Consider the following 17,752-nt stretch of genomic DNA (forward strand, 5'->3'; position numbering starts at 1 on the left):
TGGTATAGTTACGAATACTGGATGAAATCAGCCTGCAGAGACTTTTTGTACCTTCAACTTGGCATCAAAGAAACACATATGGTTTTTCCCCAGTTGTTAATATTTTGGAATAAGGATGTAACTCTATTTGCTGCAACTCCAGAGGTAGTTATCTAAGTGTATGCTTCACTCTCTACTTCCACAGATGACGACGCCGGCTTCCAAGAAAACATTGTGGTTAAGAAATATAGCCGCTATCTGCCTCATGGCCTCTATTCTGGCATTCATTCTGTATTTTGAGCCAACATCTCCTGTTTGCCCCCCTACATTATCTCAAGAGGAATATCGTCAGGTCATGGAACCACAGGAAAAGCCCTTAGTCCTGCTGTGGTTCTGGCCTCTCGGTGTGAAGTTTGATTTCAAAGTCTGCTCAACCTACTTTCACATTGATAGCTGTGTTCTGACAGATAATAGATCCCTCTACAGCAAAGCACAGGGAGTCATTTTCTACCAAAAAAATATAAACTGGAATTTGAAAAACATGCCGCAGGACCCCCGTCCAGCTTTTCAGAAGTGGATTTGGTTCAATGTAGAATCGCCGAGGAACACAGCGAAGATACCGGGTCTGGACGACCTGTTCAACTTAACTCTGAGCTACAGAAGAGATGCTGACATCACCGTGAGGAATGAGCTCACTATCAGACAGACAGAAATGAAAGATGACTTTGTTCTGCCCAAGAAAGAAAAACTAGTGTGCTGGATTGTCAGTAACAAAGCCCCTGAAACTGGAACAGCTGTAAGAGAAAGATATTATCAAGAACTATCCAAACACATCAAGATCCACGTCTTTGGTAAAGCCTATGGAGGGCACCTTTTGAGTTATGATGAATATTATTCAACCATGGCTAGCTGTAAGTTTTACCTCTCATTTGAGAACTCAATCCACACAGACTACATCACAGAGAAGGTTAACGGGCCCCTCGTGGCGGGGACAGTTCCTGTAGTTTTGGGTCCGCCAAGAGAAAACTACGAGCAGTTCCTTCCCGGCGACGCCTTCATTCACATAAATGATTTCCCTGATGCAAAGTCCCTGGCAGACTTTCTGCTGGACATGAATGGCGAGGCGTACGCACGTTACTTTGAGTGGAGGAAGTTCTTCACAGCCACCCCTCATCTGCAGTCAACCAACAATGAATTCATTCATCCTATCTGCCTCGCCTGCGACCACATGTCAAGAGACAGGGATTTCCATGTAGTTCATGACCTTTATGACTGGTACTTTACATGAAAACAGCAACGAAGACGTTGTTTGATAGTGGCTCACACATGCAGATAGATACTTGAGAATTATGCACACTGTATTCTGATTTAAGTAGTTGTGATTAGCTTATCTTAAACACTGGAAAAAGGGAGAAACAGCTATCCCAGGGGTCGGCAACCCGCGGCTCCGGAGCCACATGCGGCTCTTTAGCCCATCTGTTGCGACTCCCTGAGGCTTTGACAAAAAAATGAATAATGTTTTTATTTTATTCATTTTTTGTTTATTCTTGTGGAAAATCTTTCAAAGGGAATTACTCTAATCTTGGAGTTTGAGGTGATATTGGGTCACTGAAAATAAAAACAAATGTTTAAATATTTCTTTAACTAAAATGTGCATCACATCCTGTGATGTCGCTGTCAAGCAGCTTCCCCTGCAGCTGGCTACTCGTCATTCACAGAGCGGTTAAATAAAAAAATTAAAAAGTCAAGGAGAAAAGTAGTTTAATTCTGCGTGGACATATTCATTTGCTTTCACTGCCAACGATGCTGCTGACCTGTCTGCTTGATATGTGGCGAGAAATGAGCAAACAACAAAACATGTAATGTTGAAAGACTCTTCCAGAACAAGCACACAGCATCTGCTGAAAAGTATCCAGCTGCAGATGAAGAAGAAGAGCGATTTCTCAACTGCTGCAGCAAACTGAACAAAGTAAATAGGCTTTCAGGAAGTAGATCCAGTCTCCAAACTGCACTAGTGCTGCTGGTTGTGTGACAGTTAGTGAGACACTGAGAAGTCCGTTAGTAAAAACGGATCCGTCCTCCTCCGTTTGCGGTGCTCTAAAAATCTGTAGTGAGGACGCTCAGTGTAAACGTAGCAAAAGATATGCGTTTTAAAATGGAAACCTCACTTGAAGAGCAAGGTATTAAACCCAGTACCTTGTGATTACAGAATGAACCCTCTACCACATGAGCCACATATACAGACTCAAGGTCTGCATAGTTGTGTTTTTAATGGACCTTAATGTAGCCGACACATGACTATTTTTTTTTTCTCCTCTTCATAAGAGTTTGATAGTTATAAACAGGTAAAATAGCAATACAATGTCAAAAATTGTCTTTATTCTTGTTCTTTAATTTCATAAATACAACAAACTATAGTTTTTTGTACATATAATATGACTATGTATACAACTTTATAAGCCGTGATATCAAATAGCTTTTGCGGCTCCAGACAAATTTTCTTTGGTGGAAAAAAAGGCAAAATGGCTCTTTGGACAGGAAAGGTTGCTGACCCCTGAGCTAGCCTATGAACAATTTTGATAATTCCCTATACATTTTTAGTTTATCAACCCTGTCATGTAATCATCTCCCACTCAAATGTTCAGTGTGTTTTCTGAAGCAAAAGTCCATCTCACAATGGTTAAACCGTCCTCTTAACATGTGTTGCCGGTTTGTTCATTGCAACTAGATGATCCAGTAGGACCAGGTGAGGTAGAGACAGATAGGCTTTTGACAGGTTGTGTTTAGTTTTTTATCATCTGTCATGTCATTTGTGCTTTCATTATGTTTTTCACAGACCTCAGGATGGGATAAACGTTGTCACTAGTAAGATGGAGGGGGATGCAAATCTGGGTAAATACAAAGGAAGTACAGAGTACAGGGACGTGAAAATCCCTGGTTCTCCTCTGATCTAGCAGACAGTATTCATTAGCGAAACCTAGCTTGGGCTAAGGCAAGAACAACAGGTTCTGCCACTGACTGGCTTGTGTTTAGGAAACTAAGAAACACATGTTCCTCTTTTATCAACAAAGCAAAATCTGAATATTATTTGTCTATTACTACTGAAAATGTAAATGATCCGAGGAGATTTTAGAAAACTATAAAATCCCTCTCGGTGAGTAAGAACTCACATGTTTTACCTGTTTTTGTTATGAAGGACTCTGTCGCTGTTCATGACAAAATGGAGATACTGAATTGTTTCAACACACACTTCATTTCTTCTGGCTCTCTGTTTGACTCTTGTTGTCCAAGGTCTGTGAAACCTTGTACTGGGGTTCCAGTTTATACTGGTCAGCCTTTTAATTTTACACCACTTCCTGTGCAGGAAGTTCATAAAGCCATAAAAGGCCTAGATCATAGGAAACCTTCTGGGCCTGATTGTATAGACCCTTACTTTTTGAAATTGGCTGCTGATTTTTGTTGCAGAGCCACTTGCATATATTTTTAATCTGACAATGAAAAACAACAAAATACCAATGAAATGGAAATCGGCCTTTGTTCTTCCACTGTTTAAAGGTGGTGACCCAGCTATGTTAAATAACTATAGGCCAATATCTAATTTATCTGTACTTGCTAAAATTCTTGAAACTCTTGTGAGCAAGCAACTTAAGGAGTTCTTGTACAGCAATGCCATTTTATCAGTCTACCAATCAGGCTTTAGGAAAAAACATAGCACTACTACAGCTGCATTGAAAGTGGTCAATGACATTTGTGTTGCTCTTTATAAGAAGCAACATTGCGCGTCACTGTTTATTGATCTCTCCAAAGCATTTGACACAGTTGACCATGATGTTTTAAGGCTGAGGCTCCTCAACTCAGGGCTCTCGGAACAAGCGGTCGCTTGGTTCACGAGCTACCTTGAGAATAGGTCTCAGTGCACTAGATATGAGGGTCTATCCTCTGATATTGCTACCGTCTGTAAAGGTGTGCCACAAGGATTGGTATTAGGTCCACTTTTATTGACTATTTATATAAATAATCTGGGCCAAAATGTGGTGGACGCTAACTGTCACTTCTATGCGGATGACACTGTGATATATTGCTGTGCGTCAACTCTTGTGCAGGCAATCGATCTCCTGCAAAATGCTTTTAATGTTGTGCAAGATACCCTTTTTCAACTGAAACTTGTTTTAAATACAGATAAGACTAAACGTATGTTGTTTTCAAACAGTCGGAGTTGGCCACAGAATATCCGTTCGGTGGTCACTCTTGAAGGGAGTGAAATAGAGGTCGTTGACTCTCATAAATATCTGGGTATTCTGATTGATGACTCCCTCACTTTTCAGCCACATGTACAGTACCTGGTGAAAAAGTTGAGGTTGAAACTGGGTTTTTATTTTCGAAATAAGCTGTGCTGCTACTTTTTTTACCTGTGTTGGACTATGGTGATCTTCTTTATATGCATGCCTCTGCTAACTGTCTTCGTAGGGTGGACGCAGCTTACCATGCTTCACTGCGGTTCATTACAAACTGTAAGGCTCTGACTCACCACTGTGAGTTATACTCTCGGGTAGGATGGTCTGCTTTGGCCACCCGTAGGCTCTCTCATTGGTACACCCTTATTTATAAAGCAATCCTCGGTCTGCTCCCAAACTACCTGTGTGTTTGCATCAACCAGAGAAGTGTCGGACAATATTCTTTGCGATCTCTGGACTTTTTTTATGCTCACTGTTCCAAATGCCAGAACGGAAATGGGAAAAAGGGCTTTTGGGTACTCTGCCCCCTCATCATGGAATATGCTGCAGAATGTTTTAAAGCTCAGGGAACTAATATCACTGACTGCTTTTAAATCTCGAATGAAAGAAATAGAGGCAGGTTCCCAAAAATGTAAATGTTTCTTTAATTAACTCTACGTCACTGTTTCTTAGCTCTTAGCTTTTAGTTTCTTTTAACTTGTCTTCTTCTGTGTTTTCTGTCTATAACTATGTGTTTTTTATGCTGCTGCTTGTCTTGGCCAGGTCTCCCTCGAAAAAGAGATTTTTAATCTCAATGGGACTTCCTGGTTAAATAAAGGTTAAATAAAATTTTAAAGGTAACAACATCTTGGATCTTTGTACTGCTCAACAACGTTGTTGTCAAATAAAGACTAAATACAAAGATTCTCGAGGAATTTTGAATGTTTCAACAAATCATTTTCAAAAATGCATTGCAATAAAAAACAGACAAAATGTTTCACCTGCTTTACATTTTTATTGGAGGCACACTTTGCAGTGCAATTATGCTCATTTGCATCCAAACAAACTTGAAAATGTTGAAATGTAATGGCAATTTTTTATACTTAGTTGTATTTTATATTCTTACTGAAGTGAACTGGTATACAAGCTATTATTGTGCATACTATCACTGCTTGCATTGGGTGGGGTTATGCAGCAGCTGCCTTAGTAGCATGCACATCCTCTTACCTGCTGTTAAGTAATAAAGTACTACCTGCTGTTAAGTAATAAAGTACTACCTGTTGTTAAGTAATAAAGTACTTATGGGGACCTTAAGGGTAGGATTTATACATCAGTATGTATTGTCCAGTGGCGGGCCGTCAGGGCTTGCTAAGCCTTCAATGCTGGCCTAAACAGAATCACAAAGTTCAGCTGTTAAACAGCAGGCGTAGGTCAAAATCCATGGCCCGCCACTGCTTTTAACAAAGCTGACCTATAGCATTAATTTTGTCTGCCACGGCCTAAAGCATCATGATCCAATACAGCCCCATCCTGTTCACTCCCTATAACTCCTGTATGTGACTTCTTCTCTTGAGTGCTCACTTCTACAGACTCCTTGAGACTCTGGATAACTGTGCCTCTTCTTGCAAGAATACATGATTAATAGACAAGTTCTGTTTTACAATATTCGTCATTTCAGCTTAAAAAGACTCAACAGTGGGTAATATACATTTGCTAACACAATAACCATCCAATTGTCTTTCCATGCTACATGTGGTTATCAGCTGTGGTATAACAGCTTTTATTCTGTTTAACAAAGTAAATGTAGTTTTTTTTTTTTTTTTTCAAACGTTGAATTAATTATTGAGTTATTTAATGTTTTTTTTTTTTTTTTTTTACATTTATTCTGTTTAATATAGGCCATTTTCTACTTTTTTGAGTAAATTGAACTTGTCAGAGTAGTTTTAATGTAACCTACTTTTGTACTCTTACTCAATTACTTTTTGGGGAGAAAAATCATTATGTTTGCTCCATTTGTTTACATTCATCGCATTACTTAAATGTGTTAAGTATTTATTTGCTATTTAATATGTCCATGATCCGTTATGAGGCAGTTGGTCAACTCGTCACCTCCACCGCTAACGCCATACTAGGGAGGTCCCTTATGAGAGACGATCTGTTGACCACGGATCACATGACTCTCTTCACATGCATTTAACTATGTTCAGTCATGTTAGGCAATTATGTTTGGATTATTAATAATGTATTACTATTACTAACAGTTTAGACTTCTTTAAACTCTGTTAGTCTCTCACTTCTTTGAGAATTTAACAAATAACTGTGAATGCGTTGCCACTGATTTTGACAATTCCTCTCTCCTTGCAGGTTTAATATGGCGTCAGTCTTTTATGTTTTACGAGCCACCCTGATGGCGATTCTCCTGCTGGCTGGAATCATAGTCCTGGTTTTACAGTATCTCCAGTCATCTCCAGCTCCAACATGTCATCTTCCCCCGGCTCCTTCAGGACGGCTGACAAAGCAGGCAAACAGCTCGGCAGTGAAACAACAGACAGACAAGCCTGTAATGCTGCTGTGGTTTTGGCCTGAAAACAAAAGGTTTGATCTTCAAGACTGTAAGATGCTTTTCAAAATTGACGGCTGCCACCTCACAGATGATAGATCTTTATACTCCAGAGCTCATGCAGTTTTGGTGTTTCACAGAGCTATTCAGGATGACCTCTCCAACCTCCCCACCTTACCTAGAGCTAGGTTTCAGAGGTGGATCTGGTTCAACACAGACTCACCGAACAACACACGCAGGATCGAAGGCATTCAAAGCCTTTTTAACTTAACCTTGAGCTACAGGAAGGATGCAGATATTCAGGTTCGCACGCGACTTACTTACAAGAATTCAGGTGAAGATTTTGTACTTCCTAAGAAAGAACGATTGCTTTGTTGGATTGTGAATAGCGACAACCTCGACACAACATCAGGGGAGAGATACAGCTTCTACAGAGAGCTTATAAAACACATGAAGGTGGATGTTTTTCACAACTCCGCCGAAGGGGAGAACTATTTCCTGACTATTAGCAGCTGCAAATTCTACCTTTCCTTTGAGAATTCAATTCACAGAGATTACATTACAGAAACGTTCAATGGACCTATGGCAGTTGGCACTGTGCCGATAGTTTTGGGCCCACCGAGAAGGAACTATGAGGATTTTGCCCCAGGTGAATCCTTCATACATGTTAATGACTTTCCTAATGCTTTAGCACTAGCTCAGTTCCTCTTGGGCCTGGATAAGGATCAGGAGGCTTATATGAGATACTTCAATTGGCGGCGATTCTATACTGCAAGACGTCACCTTACTGAGGAGAAGTATGAGTTTGCACACGCTATCTGCCAGGCCTGTCGTCACGTTGGCATGAACAAGGAGTACAGAGTTGTACCTGATCTGTACAAGTGGTTCTTACTGTAATGCTGTTATTGATGTACTGCTCCTCTGAACTGATTCAAAACACAAATCAGAGTCTATTCAGAGAAATACTTTTTGTCTATTAAAATCTGTGCATTTTTTGGCTACGCTTGTGGTTAAATGTATCTCCAAAACATGTCATGACCAAGAGCCCTGCAAACAGCCCTGCGTTCATCTTTTTTAATTCCTTTTTTCATAATAATCCAACAATACATTGTGTATTTAGCTTGCAAAGTGTAGGAGAATTTCTTCAGCCTATAAAGTCATACTTAATTCTATTAGTTTACCTCAACACATCCAAATCACCATATCTAGACAATTGGTGTGAGCGATGAATCTTAAAAATATACATTTGGTTAATCAATAAGAGAAAAAAAAAATCTTTACTCACATTTGTCATGTTATGAATGATATGTGTTACACCTGGTGATATAACCTTAATTCACATGCTGTCACACAGTTTAATCAACTGATCTACAACCAGGGATCAAGTCCATTTAACGAGCAGCACAATGAGCCTGAAGACTATCGGCTTTATGGTGTTGATTGTGTCCACATGTGGGCGGAGGCTTCATCTTGCGGTCTCTTATCTCTATAGACCTGTATCTTCCTCTAAGGAAGGAAGTAAAGTTTATTAATAGTGCACTTATCACAGACAAAGGTCATACAGTGCTGTACAGGAGTCGAGAAAAACATAAATTAAACCAAATTGACCATAACAGGGGCCAACACATTACAGTTAAAAAGCATTATTATTATTATTATTAAAATACACATTAAAAGATGGTGCAATAAAAAACACAGTAAAACAAATAAAGAAAATAAATGAATAAAAACAGATCAAAAGCAGGCCATAGAGCATGTATTTAATCACAATACATGCTCTATGGACCGAGCCCTGAAGCAAGAGCGGAAAGAAAAAGAGACTCAAGCGAGGTGAAAGAAACAGCCTTCGTGATGAGGTGGAGCACTTGAAGGTGCACTTGATCTCAAGAAGTGCCAGAAAGATCAGCAGGAGCAAGGCAAAGCTGAAAGGTGCAACCGCTGCAATGACCACAGAGATCGAAGAGGACAAGAAGTTGATTGGGCAGCTCCAGAAGGATCTGGAAACGTCCTCTTGTCAGCACAAAAAAAGATCAGCTAAGCATCATCTGGTGAATTGTGCCGAAATCAACATATAGAAACTTCAAAGCGACGTCGAAGTCAAGAACACCATTGTGTCCACACTGCACGAGAAAGTGAATCAGTGGGCCTCAGACCTCAACAAGGAACGACTATGAGGCTGCCGTCTCCCAGCAGCAGAAGGAAGCGGAAGATCTGAACCATGTGATGAATGTGAACTTCACCGAATGCAGCTTCAGAACCAACCCTGTCTCCTAAAAATGACGTTCCCCCAGAACTAATACGCATTCCCAATTACGTTTGATCAGAAACGTATGTCCTCCCTGATTATGTTTGTGTTTGACGTATTACACGTATAGGTTGATTATACACGTATACGTTGATTATAGTTATGTTACAGTTATGTTTAGGGCTGCAACTAACGATTATTTTAATAATCGATTAATCGGTTGATTATTTTTTCGATTAATCGATGAATCGGATAAAAAAATCTTTTTATCAAAAAAGCGTTCATTTCCAACCCTTTATTCAAAAACAGAAGTGACAGTGCAAAACATCTTCAGAAAGTGCACAAACAGGTTTCTCCTTGAACATCCCTGAGCTGTTAATTAAAACAACAAAATGGACTAACACTAAAAACATACACATCTATACTTTACATCTGCCAAATGTGAGCCCTTTTTACTGTAATTGATCCCTCCAGAGGCTGCCTTTACATACCCTGCTTTATCAATATGTATGAAATACTGGGACAGAGGGAAGCTGTACTGCTCCATATAGAGCGTCCTCTTCCTTAAACTCTTTCATTCTGGGTCTCTTATGACCACGACGTCACGTTGTTGGCTAAGCCCAACTACGTGATTTGCTTCATTCTACTTTGAGTAAAAAAAAAACAAACCTGCAGCCAGATCCGCCAGTGTGCCGGTGTTACGGACGGTGTCCGGTCTGGTATGCGCACATGTGTTGTGCTTGTTTTGTGTTGCTTTGTTGTTGTTTTGTCTCCCCCTCCTGTTGTCTTTCTCACACTTCACAGATGTACACACCTGGTTCCAGTCATCCAATCAACCCACCTGTTCCAGTTCTCCAATCAACCAGTCCCCCTGTTAATAGTCCTCCGTTTTGTCACGTCTCGCTCTGCCCCCAGGTCTCTGAGGTTGAGTTGAGTTGAGTTGAGTTGAGCTGAGCTGAGCTGAGCTGAGCTAGAGCTCGGTTTGAGCGCTGACTAGCTGTTAGTGCTTGCTTGTTTGTTTCCTTGTTTATGTTTTGTCTTTAGCTACCCCACCTTTTGTGTAAACTATTTCTTGTTAGCATCTTACTTTGGTTTTGTCATTGTCTTTGTTACTTCCTTTGGTTGTGCGCACAGGGTCAATGAGGACAGGTAAGATACCCTGGGGTTTACATATTGCACACACGTAGGTTTACTTGTTGTTAATACCCTAGGTAAGAGTGAGCACCACTACCTGTACTTTTTGGGTGCAAAGCACCTGTCAATGGGGGGGGATGGGGTTTTGTTAAGTTCTTTTCTTTGATGCCACTGACAGTCCTTGTTGCGTTTTTTGTAAATAAATGTGACTGTACCCGCTCTTGTCCTAATCTGTTGTTTTTATGTTGCGTCCCACTCCGAGCCACCACGGGGCGTAACAGCCGGTTTAACGTTAACGAGTGACAGCGTGAACTGAACCAGACCGGGGGGGGTGACTGCATGTTTCATCACGTTACCTTTTTTTACAAGCAAGACTGAACTGTAACGGAACATAACGTAACTTTAACGACAATACACAACCCAAACACGTTTGCTAACGCGATAGCAAGCTGACTAGCTTCCATTAAAAACAAGTTTGAGGAACATGAAGACGCTGATTGGCCAAGACTCGACTTGTCAAAGATCTTCTATTTTTGAGAACATTACAACCTCAGCTTTTCTCGTGTCTCACTCCGATCTCAGAAACGCTGGCCGGCCAGTTGCTCTGCTCCTCTCTTTTTTTTTTTTTTCTTCTCCGCGACTTATTGCCCGACGTAATAATTGCGCGACACAACGAATCGATAATGAAATTCGTTGCCAACACTTTTGATAATCGATTTTTATCGATTCGTTGTTGCAGCCCTAGTTATGTTGATTATACACGTATTTTTGTTTTATTGTTTTTATGTGTGTTTGACGTATTACAAATACGTTTATAATTGTGTGTTTGTGTAATTGTTTTCTTGCTTTATTTGAGCATATTTTAATTTTTAAACTCTGCGGTGAAAAACAAAAAGAGGGGCGGGGTGAGGCCAGTGGCCCGGGAGTCCGGGAGTCGGCCACACTGGGAGCCAAAGACCCTTTGCCCGCCGTTGTTAGGCCAGTAACGGGCCGGTGTTCAGACCGCTTGCACCGGGGCTCGGTCTTCAGACCGCTTGGTAACAGCCTCCTTCGCGCCGGCTCCGGTCTTCTCTGAGTCGGGTTGTTTGTGAATGCCAGGTGTGAGAAGCAGCGCGTTGAGCTCAAGGAAGCTTTGACCTTGGCAGGTTAAAACCCTGGAGGAGAAGCAGACACTGGCCATGGCTCTACAGAAAGCCCGGGACAACATCTCCAAGCTTCAGGGACAGCTGGCGGAGTCAAACATTCAGCTCAGACACATCAGTGACACTGAGCTCAGGCTCAACCAGCAGAGAAATGCACTGGATGAGAGCACAAAGGCTCTGCACCACCTGCAACGGGAATACACAGATCTAGGGAGGAGACTTGGAGACATTCATTCTGACCATCGTGAGCTGCTTAAAACTCTCAGTGCCCTCCAAATGAAATATGAGACTTTGCTACGCACGCACAAGGAAAGCTCCGACCGCACTTCAGCCCACCTCAGTTCACAACTGAACTGTAACCTTTCTTTGTCAAACGTGATTTTTTTGGGGTGTTTTTTTTTTCTCATCTGAGACGAGGGACGAAGGACAGAATGTGTTTTGTGATTGTATGATTGTAAATAGTTGATTTGTTATACTGGATGTGTAAAAACTGCCAATGATGAAAAATAATAAACTTCCCTTTGTACAGCCAATTATGTTTTATCTTTGCGGTTTTGTGATTGAGTTGGGTTCAAAAGCATATGGACACCGCACTATACAATGTTTGAATTAATATTTGTAATATCAAACATACTCTCGTGAGAGCAAATATGATCAATCAGTAGCTTTTGGAATATGAGTACAGCAAAATGTCAATAGATAGCTTTTGCCATCACTGAAAATAATGTACTACAAATAACGCACAGATCAGCTTGCTGACTTGAATTAATGGCAGCTGTTTTTTAAAATGTATTTCATAATTTTATTTTGAAGGCTAAATGACCCCACATCTGTTAGTAGTTGCTTAATTGTGTAACTTTATGCAACAGGATTGGGGGGCGAGACGCTCTTTCCAGACAATGGTGGCAGTGATGGAGGTGAAGCCATTTTTAACAAAACAATTAGTAAAGTAAAAGTTTAAGACAATAATATTAATGAATAAACTTCTGGTATTGCTACTACTACTCAAAATATTTGTGTTTCTACCCAAGTAAAAAACAAACAATATATTTCTCTGGGAAGTGTAAGGTCGCCTACTTGTGTTCAGGATTCATACTGTTGCAAAAAGCTGTTCATTTTCTTTTAGATTTATTTTTAAAGCACATTTCATGAATGGAATACACCACACCATGTTTCATTACACAAATCCCAATGTAAAACGGGTAACATTACCATTGCTGAGACAGAATAATTGCATTTGTACTTTACATTGTCATATTTAATTTCAGTTCCAAACTTTTAAATAGGTTCTTCTCTCTGCTGCTGTCAGTTGTCATTTCAGCTCCTAACAGTAGTGACCCTCCTCCACCCCCGGCTCCTCCAATCAGCATCCATCAGGTGCCTCATTCTTCATCGGATTGCGGCAACTCCCTTCTTCACCACCACCACCAGTGTCTGGACTCCGGGGGGGATTCTGCCTTATCAGACCTCAGCATCACTACCCCTTGATTATCCTATTTTTACGTCCAATTGCCAAAGACGTTGCACATGTTATGCAATTATAATAAATCATTGTTAAATTTTAAACAAAAATCTCCATTCGGTGTCCCCGAGACATTAATTCTAACAAATGACAAGAAGTTCTAGAGGAAGGTGGTCTTTTTTGCCTTTCATGATAATGTGATAATAATGACTTTACAGTTGCAGGTCAAATGTCAAAGTCCAGTACTTTTGGTGAAGAGATTCACTGAACACTTTAAATCAGCGACCATTTCTGTAACCACTCACAGTATTGGACATTCACATGATTGGAGGTTTCAGATGTCTCTGGCTGAATCAGGTTATCGCATGCTTTGCTTACTGAGTCATTTATCTGTCCGGTCTGTCCGGTCTGTTAGAGAGAGAGAGAGAGAGAGAGAGAGAGAGAGAGAGAGAGAATTTCACTGTGACTGGAGGCCCCTGACTCTGCACTGTGACTCTCCCACACTCACTTGCATTTGTGTGTGTGTGTGTGTGTGTGCGTGTGCGTGTTTTGCAGCTCCTGCCATGAAGTGTTTAATAGTTAATAACAGCCTTGTTTACTTGGCAGTATCTTCTGCCCACACAGCAGATACTTGAAACACAGGAAATAGATACAAATCACAGTTTGGATATTTTAACAGTGTCAACACTAAGTCTGCCTCACTTGTTTGAGAACAATTTAGAAAATATCCTTGTTGTTTTTACTAGGAAGAGGGAAAATGCTAGAAAGATGTGTTTCCATTCATGAAAAATTCAAATGTTGTCTTTTGTTAAGGGTAGGTGTAATGCAATAAGCTCTGGCTTCAGCCAGAATGGGTGAATGGGTGTTGGTTTAAGGCAGTAAAGGAGAGAGAGAAAAATGCAGTGTGTCATCAAGTCTGCCATTGATTATAAGATACTGTACGGTTTAGGCAACGGGCCAAAGGCTGCATCTCATCCCAGACCAATAAAAGCCATGTTGGCTAAGTGAACAGCAACTTGCTACTGAAGCTGCTGCTAAAAAACATGAATATGTGTTCCAGAAGCGTAACAGAGTGCCGATTTCCTGACGACATATTCAGGCTAGCCAGAAGAGACTTAATGCATTCTGGCTAAGTTAAATATCTTCCCCGTGATTTTTCTTTTTATTTATTTATCCATTGACAGTTTAGCGAGGGCGGGGCTCTGCAAATCATGATTAGAGCCACCTGCAGGGAAGGTGCTTGACAGCAACGTAATAGGATGTGATGCACATTTTAGTTAAACAAATATTACATTTTTATCTGTATTTTCAGTGACCCAATATCACCTATATCATACTCCAAGATTAGAGGAATTGCCTTTGAAAGATTTCCGATTGTTTTATTTTTTATAAAATAGGTCAACCATTTGTCTTAGAATAAGTTCTATTTAGGGACATTGCTACGCTAGCTAAACATTAAAGCCACAAAGTATCTAAGTCTTTCCAGATCATTGCACGAGCTACATAACTGTGTTACATTACTAGTGTTACACATGCTATGTCATAATTTAAACTCACCTTCATGTGCCGAAGCAAAGCAAAAAGAATCCTCAGCGCTCTGGTCAGTCCGCTCTACTTGTTGCAGGTGGAAAGTAACGGTGAATTGCTCCGCCTCGATTCACTGGAGGTTGTCAGGTTAATATAATCCCTGCGCCGGCGGAAATAATCCTTTCTTGTTTACCACAAAATGCCTATATTTTCATTGGAATTTAAGTATTTGACTCTGCAGTGTTTAACCAGTAGATCAGTGATTGTCAACCACTGTGCAGCGGCACACCAGTGTGCCGTGATAGATCGTCAGATGTGCCTTGAGAAAATTTCCAATTTCACTTAATTGGTCCAAAAAAATATTATTTAGCTGCCGCAAATAATTTTCCATTGTTGAGCGTCTGAGACTGCAATATAGTGGCTGGCCTAGTAGTTTCCTATAGAACAGGTCTGCACCTTGTTCTGCTATTAAACAAACTAAACGGCCGTATGTTATTGATCGTACACGACAGCTTGTAATTTCTGGGTCGCGTCTACAACTCTTTCCGCCCCGATGCGATGCACACAGGAGAGCACACAGCGGACAGAGAGAGCGGCGAAAAATATGTTGCGTGCTTTTCACAATGGGATTTGCTGCTTTAAGTATTTTAAGCTATGAGCTCTCATGTTTGAAGCCCAACAGTTAAGGTATTTGTAGGTCAAGACAAACATCCAACAGGCTGCAGCCTGGCGCTCCATCAATGACGTTTCTGACGTTTCTGAGGCTCTGGAAATATTCTTCCAAAAGCCCGAAAAACACACTCAAGTGACAAAGCCTGCTCACTTTGTGGTCATCATTAAAATAAATGAACACTATGTTTCCTTTAAGTCAGTATTTATCAAACTGGGGCGTATTACAGGTGAGGCAAGAGGAAATGCTGATTTTACCGTACGCCGTTAATGGGTCACATGCGCATGTACGACTCGCCGATTCTTGTCATTTCGCCAAAAGCCGATCTTTATGAGATCTCCATGAGGTTGTCTTTTCTGCTGTTGCGTCGCTCAACATGGAGCATGAATTGAGAACGGCTGTATCAAATCTACCTCGTTTTAAAAAGAGTTGTAGAGGAAAGCAGCTCACTGCAGCCACTATTAATGATACAACGTTATGCTCACACATCTGCACTCATTCTGTTTTGCAAAAAAATAGCATGTTATTTTCCACAATAAGCTATTTAGTTGTAACTAAATATTAGTTATTTTTTGCACGGATATAACTTTATTTTTATTTTTCTAACAAAGTGATAACACATTTGTTTTTGTCTGATGGAGCAATCTGGTTTAATTGAAAGTGATTTCAATGTTCTATTATTTATAAAAGCACAGATGGAGTCACTAGTACTGTGAAGTATTACTTTGTAGTACTGTGAGGTGCCACGATGTAGTATGTCTGTCAGTCGCTCCCCCCCGCCCCCCTGAAGCTGTAAACCTAGGGGAAACACTGAATACTGTGACATTCTGTAACTTTTTGGGTTGTTGGTGTGCCGCGGGATTTTTTTATTGTAGAAAATGTGCCGCGGCTCAAAAAAGGTTGAAAAACACTGCAGTAGATTATGAATCAAATTAAAAAAATAGTTTAAAAAAGACAATTTACCTAAAACACAAACATGACAGCATTTGTTTTTTTTAAACCCTCACTCCTTTTTTCTGATAATTTAAAGAGCCAAGTTCAATTAACACTAACACATCTCAAAAAGTCAACACAAGGCATTATTGTAAGTTTAACTAAGTTTTAACTTGAACAGTTAAGTTCAAATCTAAAACTTGTCAGAGCTCTTTGATTTGACGAGAAGAAGTAAGTGGACATAACTAAACAGGGCTGTGATGTTTTACAGTGTAGCAGCAGCGCTCTGATGCTATCACGGTAGCTGAGGGAAGCGGTCGGCATGTCACTTTTAAGTGATGCCGACCGAATAATTCGCACTGCGAGAATGAAAGTGCATGCCTGCTTATATATTTCTTTTAAAAGCATATTAATTATTTCAAACTCAGTGTAAATGAACAACATGAACATATGAATACAACAAATTTCCATGACTTTTCCAAAACCTTTGGAATTTTATTTTTTCCCATGACTTTTCCAGGCCTGGAAATGACCATTTTAAAATTCCATGACTTTTCCAGGTTTTTCATGACCGTACGAACCCTGTTAAGATATTTTAATGTTTTGATCTACAATATAAAATATATCAGTACATACCGCGTGAATTGTAAAGTTTTGACGTCTCAAAAAAGATGGGCGCTAACAAGTTGTGAAGTTTATCTTGCTCATCAAAACGTGTTTTGTTGTTGAGGGAACCAGTAGGTTGTTTCTAGGTTGGCCTAAACAATATCTGCAGCAGTCTATAGATGCCTTGTAAAAAAATATTTTGAAGGGCACCCATCGCCAAAATAATTTATGAAATAAAAAATAATAATAATAAATAAATAAAAAACACAGTAGGGTATTTTCAACTTGTATATATTTATGTTTATTAACAAACTAACTCAAATTATCAAATTGAATAAATAAATGAATAACAGGCAAAAACAGACAAAACAAGACCACATTGTATCAAATGCAATTAAAAAATATTCTAACTTAAAAAACTTATCATTTACCAAACTTATCAAAACTCTGCTCTGGATAAATTAAAGGATATTCACAGGAGCATCCTCCTTGGTGCCATCTCTTGGAAGATGTGCATTACTTCACTGATTTATTTCAATGTCTTGCTCAATGGCAAGCAGGTGAAGGTCGGATAGTCTTTCTTCCCCACAGAGACTCCTGGACCTGTTCTTTATTATCTTCAGTTTTGAAAAGGATCTTTCCACTGAAGCTGTTGTCACTGGCAGTGTTGCATAGATCCTTACCATCGCCACACATGTTGGAAAGATGAGCTGGCCAGTGTCCTCCACAATGGCAAGCATTTCTTGCAGGTTCTTCGAGGGAAAGCTGGAGTGGAACACCTTTACCTGTCTTCAACTGGTCCTCATTTTCCTAGAAGTCGCAAAGAACATGGACAGCTTCCTCTGCCTCTGGGTTTGGGGTGCTTGTCCAGTTGGCACACACAGTTAGAGAGTGGAAGGACTGTATGATTGTGCCAGTCTCGCCCGGGGCGTAATTACATGTAGAACCGCCACTGACAGTATGTAAAGGAATGTTGAGAGCCTCTGCCTTCTCTGACACACCTTGAAATATCTCAGCAAACTTCTCCTCAGACCTCAATGCTTGTATTGTTTTAATTACACCATCAATTAGTTTGTAGGCTGTGGAGTGGTCCAGGCTTTCTTCTTGCAGAGCGTTTGATGCAAGAGCAGCGGTGGATTGGCCATAGGGAGTACCGGGAGTTTTCCCGGTGGGCCGCTTCACTTCTGGGCCGGGCGAGAATTTTATTTGTTGACATTTGTCACGTTTGTCCATCTTCTCTTAAAGTGGGCGACACACGTTCCGCATTCTGACACCGCAGC

General features: G+C 40.4%; 2 protein-coding genes across 2 annotated transcripts; both read left to right on the forward strand.

Annotated features, from left to right (window-relative positions):
• Positions 1-334: 334 nt before the first annotated feature.
• On the forward strand, positions 335-1,267 carry LOC306748468 (4-galactosyl-N-acetylglucosaminide 3-alpha-L-fucosyltransferase 9-like; the record flags this gene model as incomplete). Its single annotated transcript, XM_079231644.1, has 1 exon — positions 335-1,267. The coding sequence occupies one exon, from the start codon at positions 335-337 to the stop codon at positions 1,265-1,267; it is 933 nt and encodes a 310-aa protein (XP_079087770.1).
• Positions 1,268-6,600: 5,333 nt separating this feature from the next.
• LOC306748471 (4-galactosyl-N-acetylglucosaminide 3-alpha-L-fucosyltransferase 9-like) lies at positions 6,601-7,650 on the forward strand (the record flags this gene model as incomplete). The annotated part of the gene is made up of 1 exon (XM_079231647.1): positions 6,601-7,650. The coding sequence occupies one exon, from the start codon at positions 6,601-6,603 to the stop codon at positions 7,648-7,650; it is 1,050 nt and encodes a 349-aa protein (XP_079087773.1).
• Positions 7,651-17,752: the final 10,102 nt, after the last annotated feature.

The sequence above is a fragment of the Taurulus bubalis genome (assembly GCF_910589615.1).
Source record: "Taurulus bubalis genome assembly, chromosome: 16".
Classification (NCBI taxonomy): Eukaryota; Metazoa; Chordata; class Actinopteri; order Perciformes; family Cottidae; genus Taurulus; species Taurulus bubalis.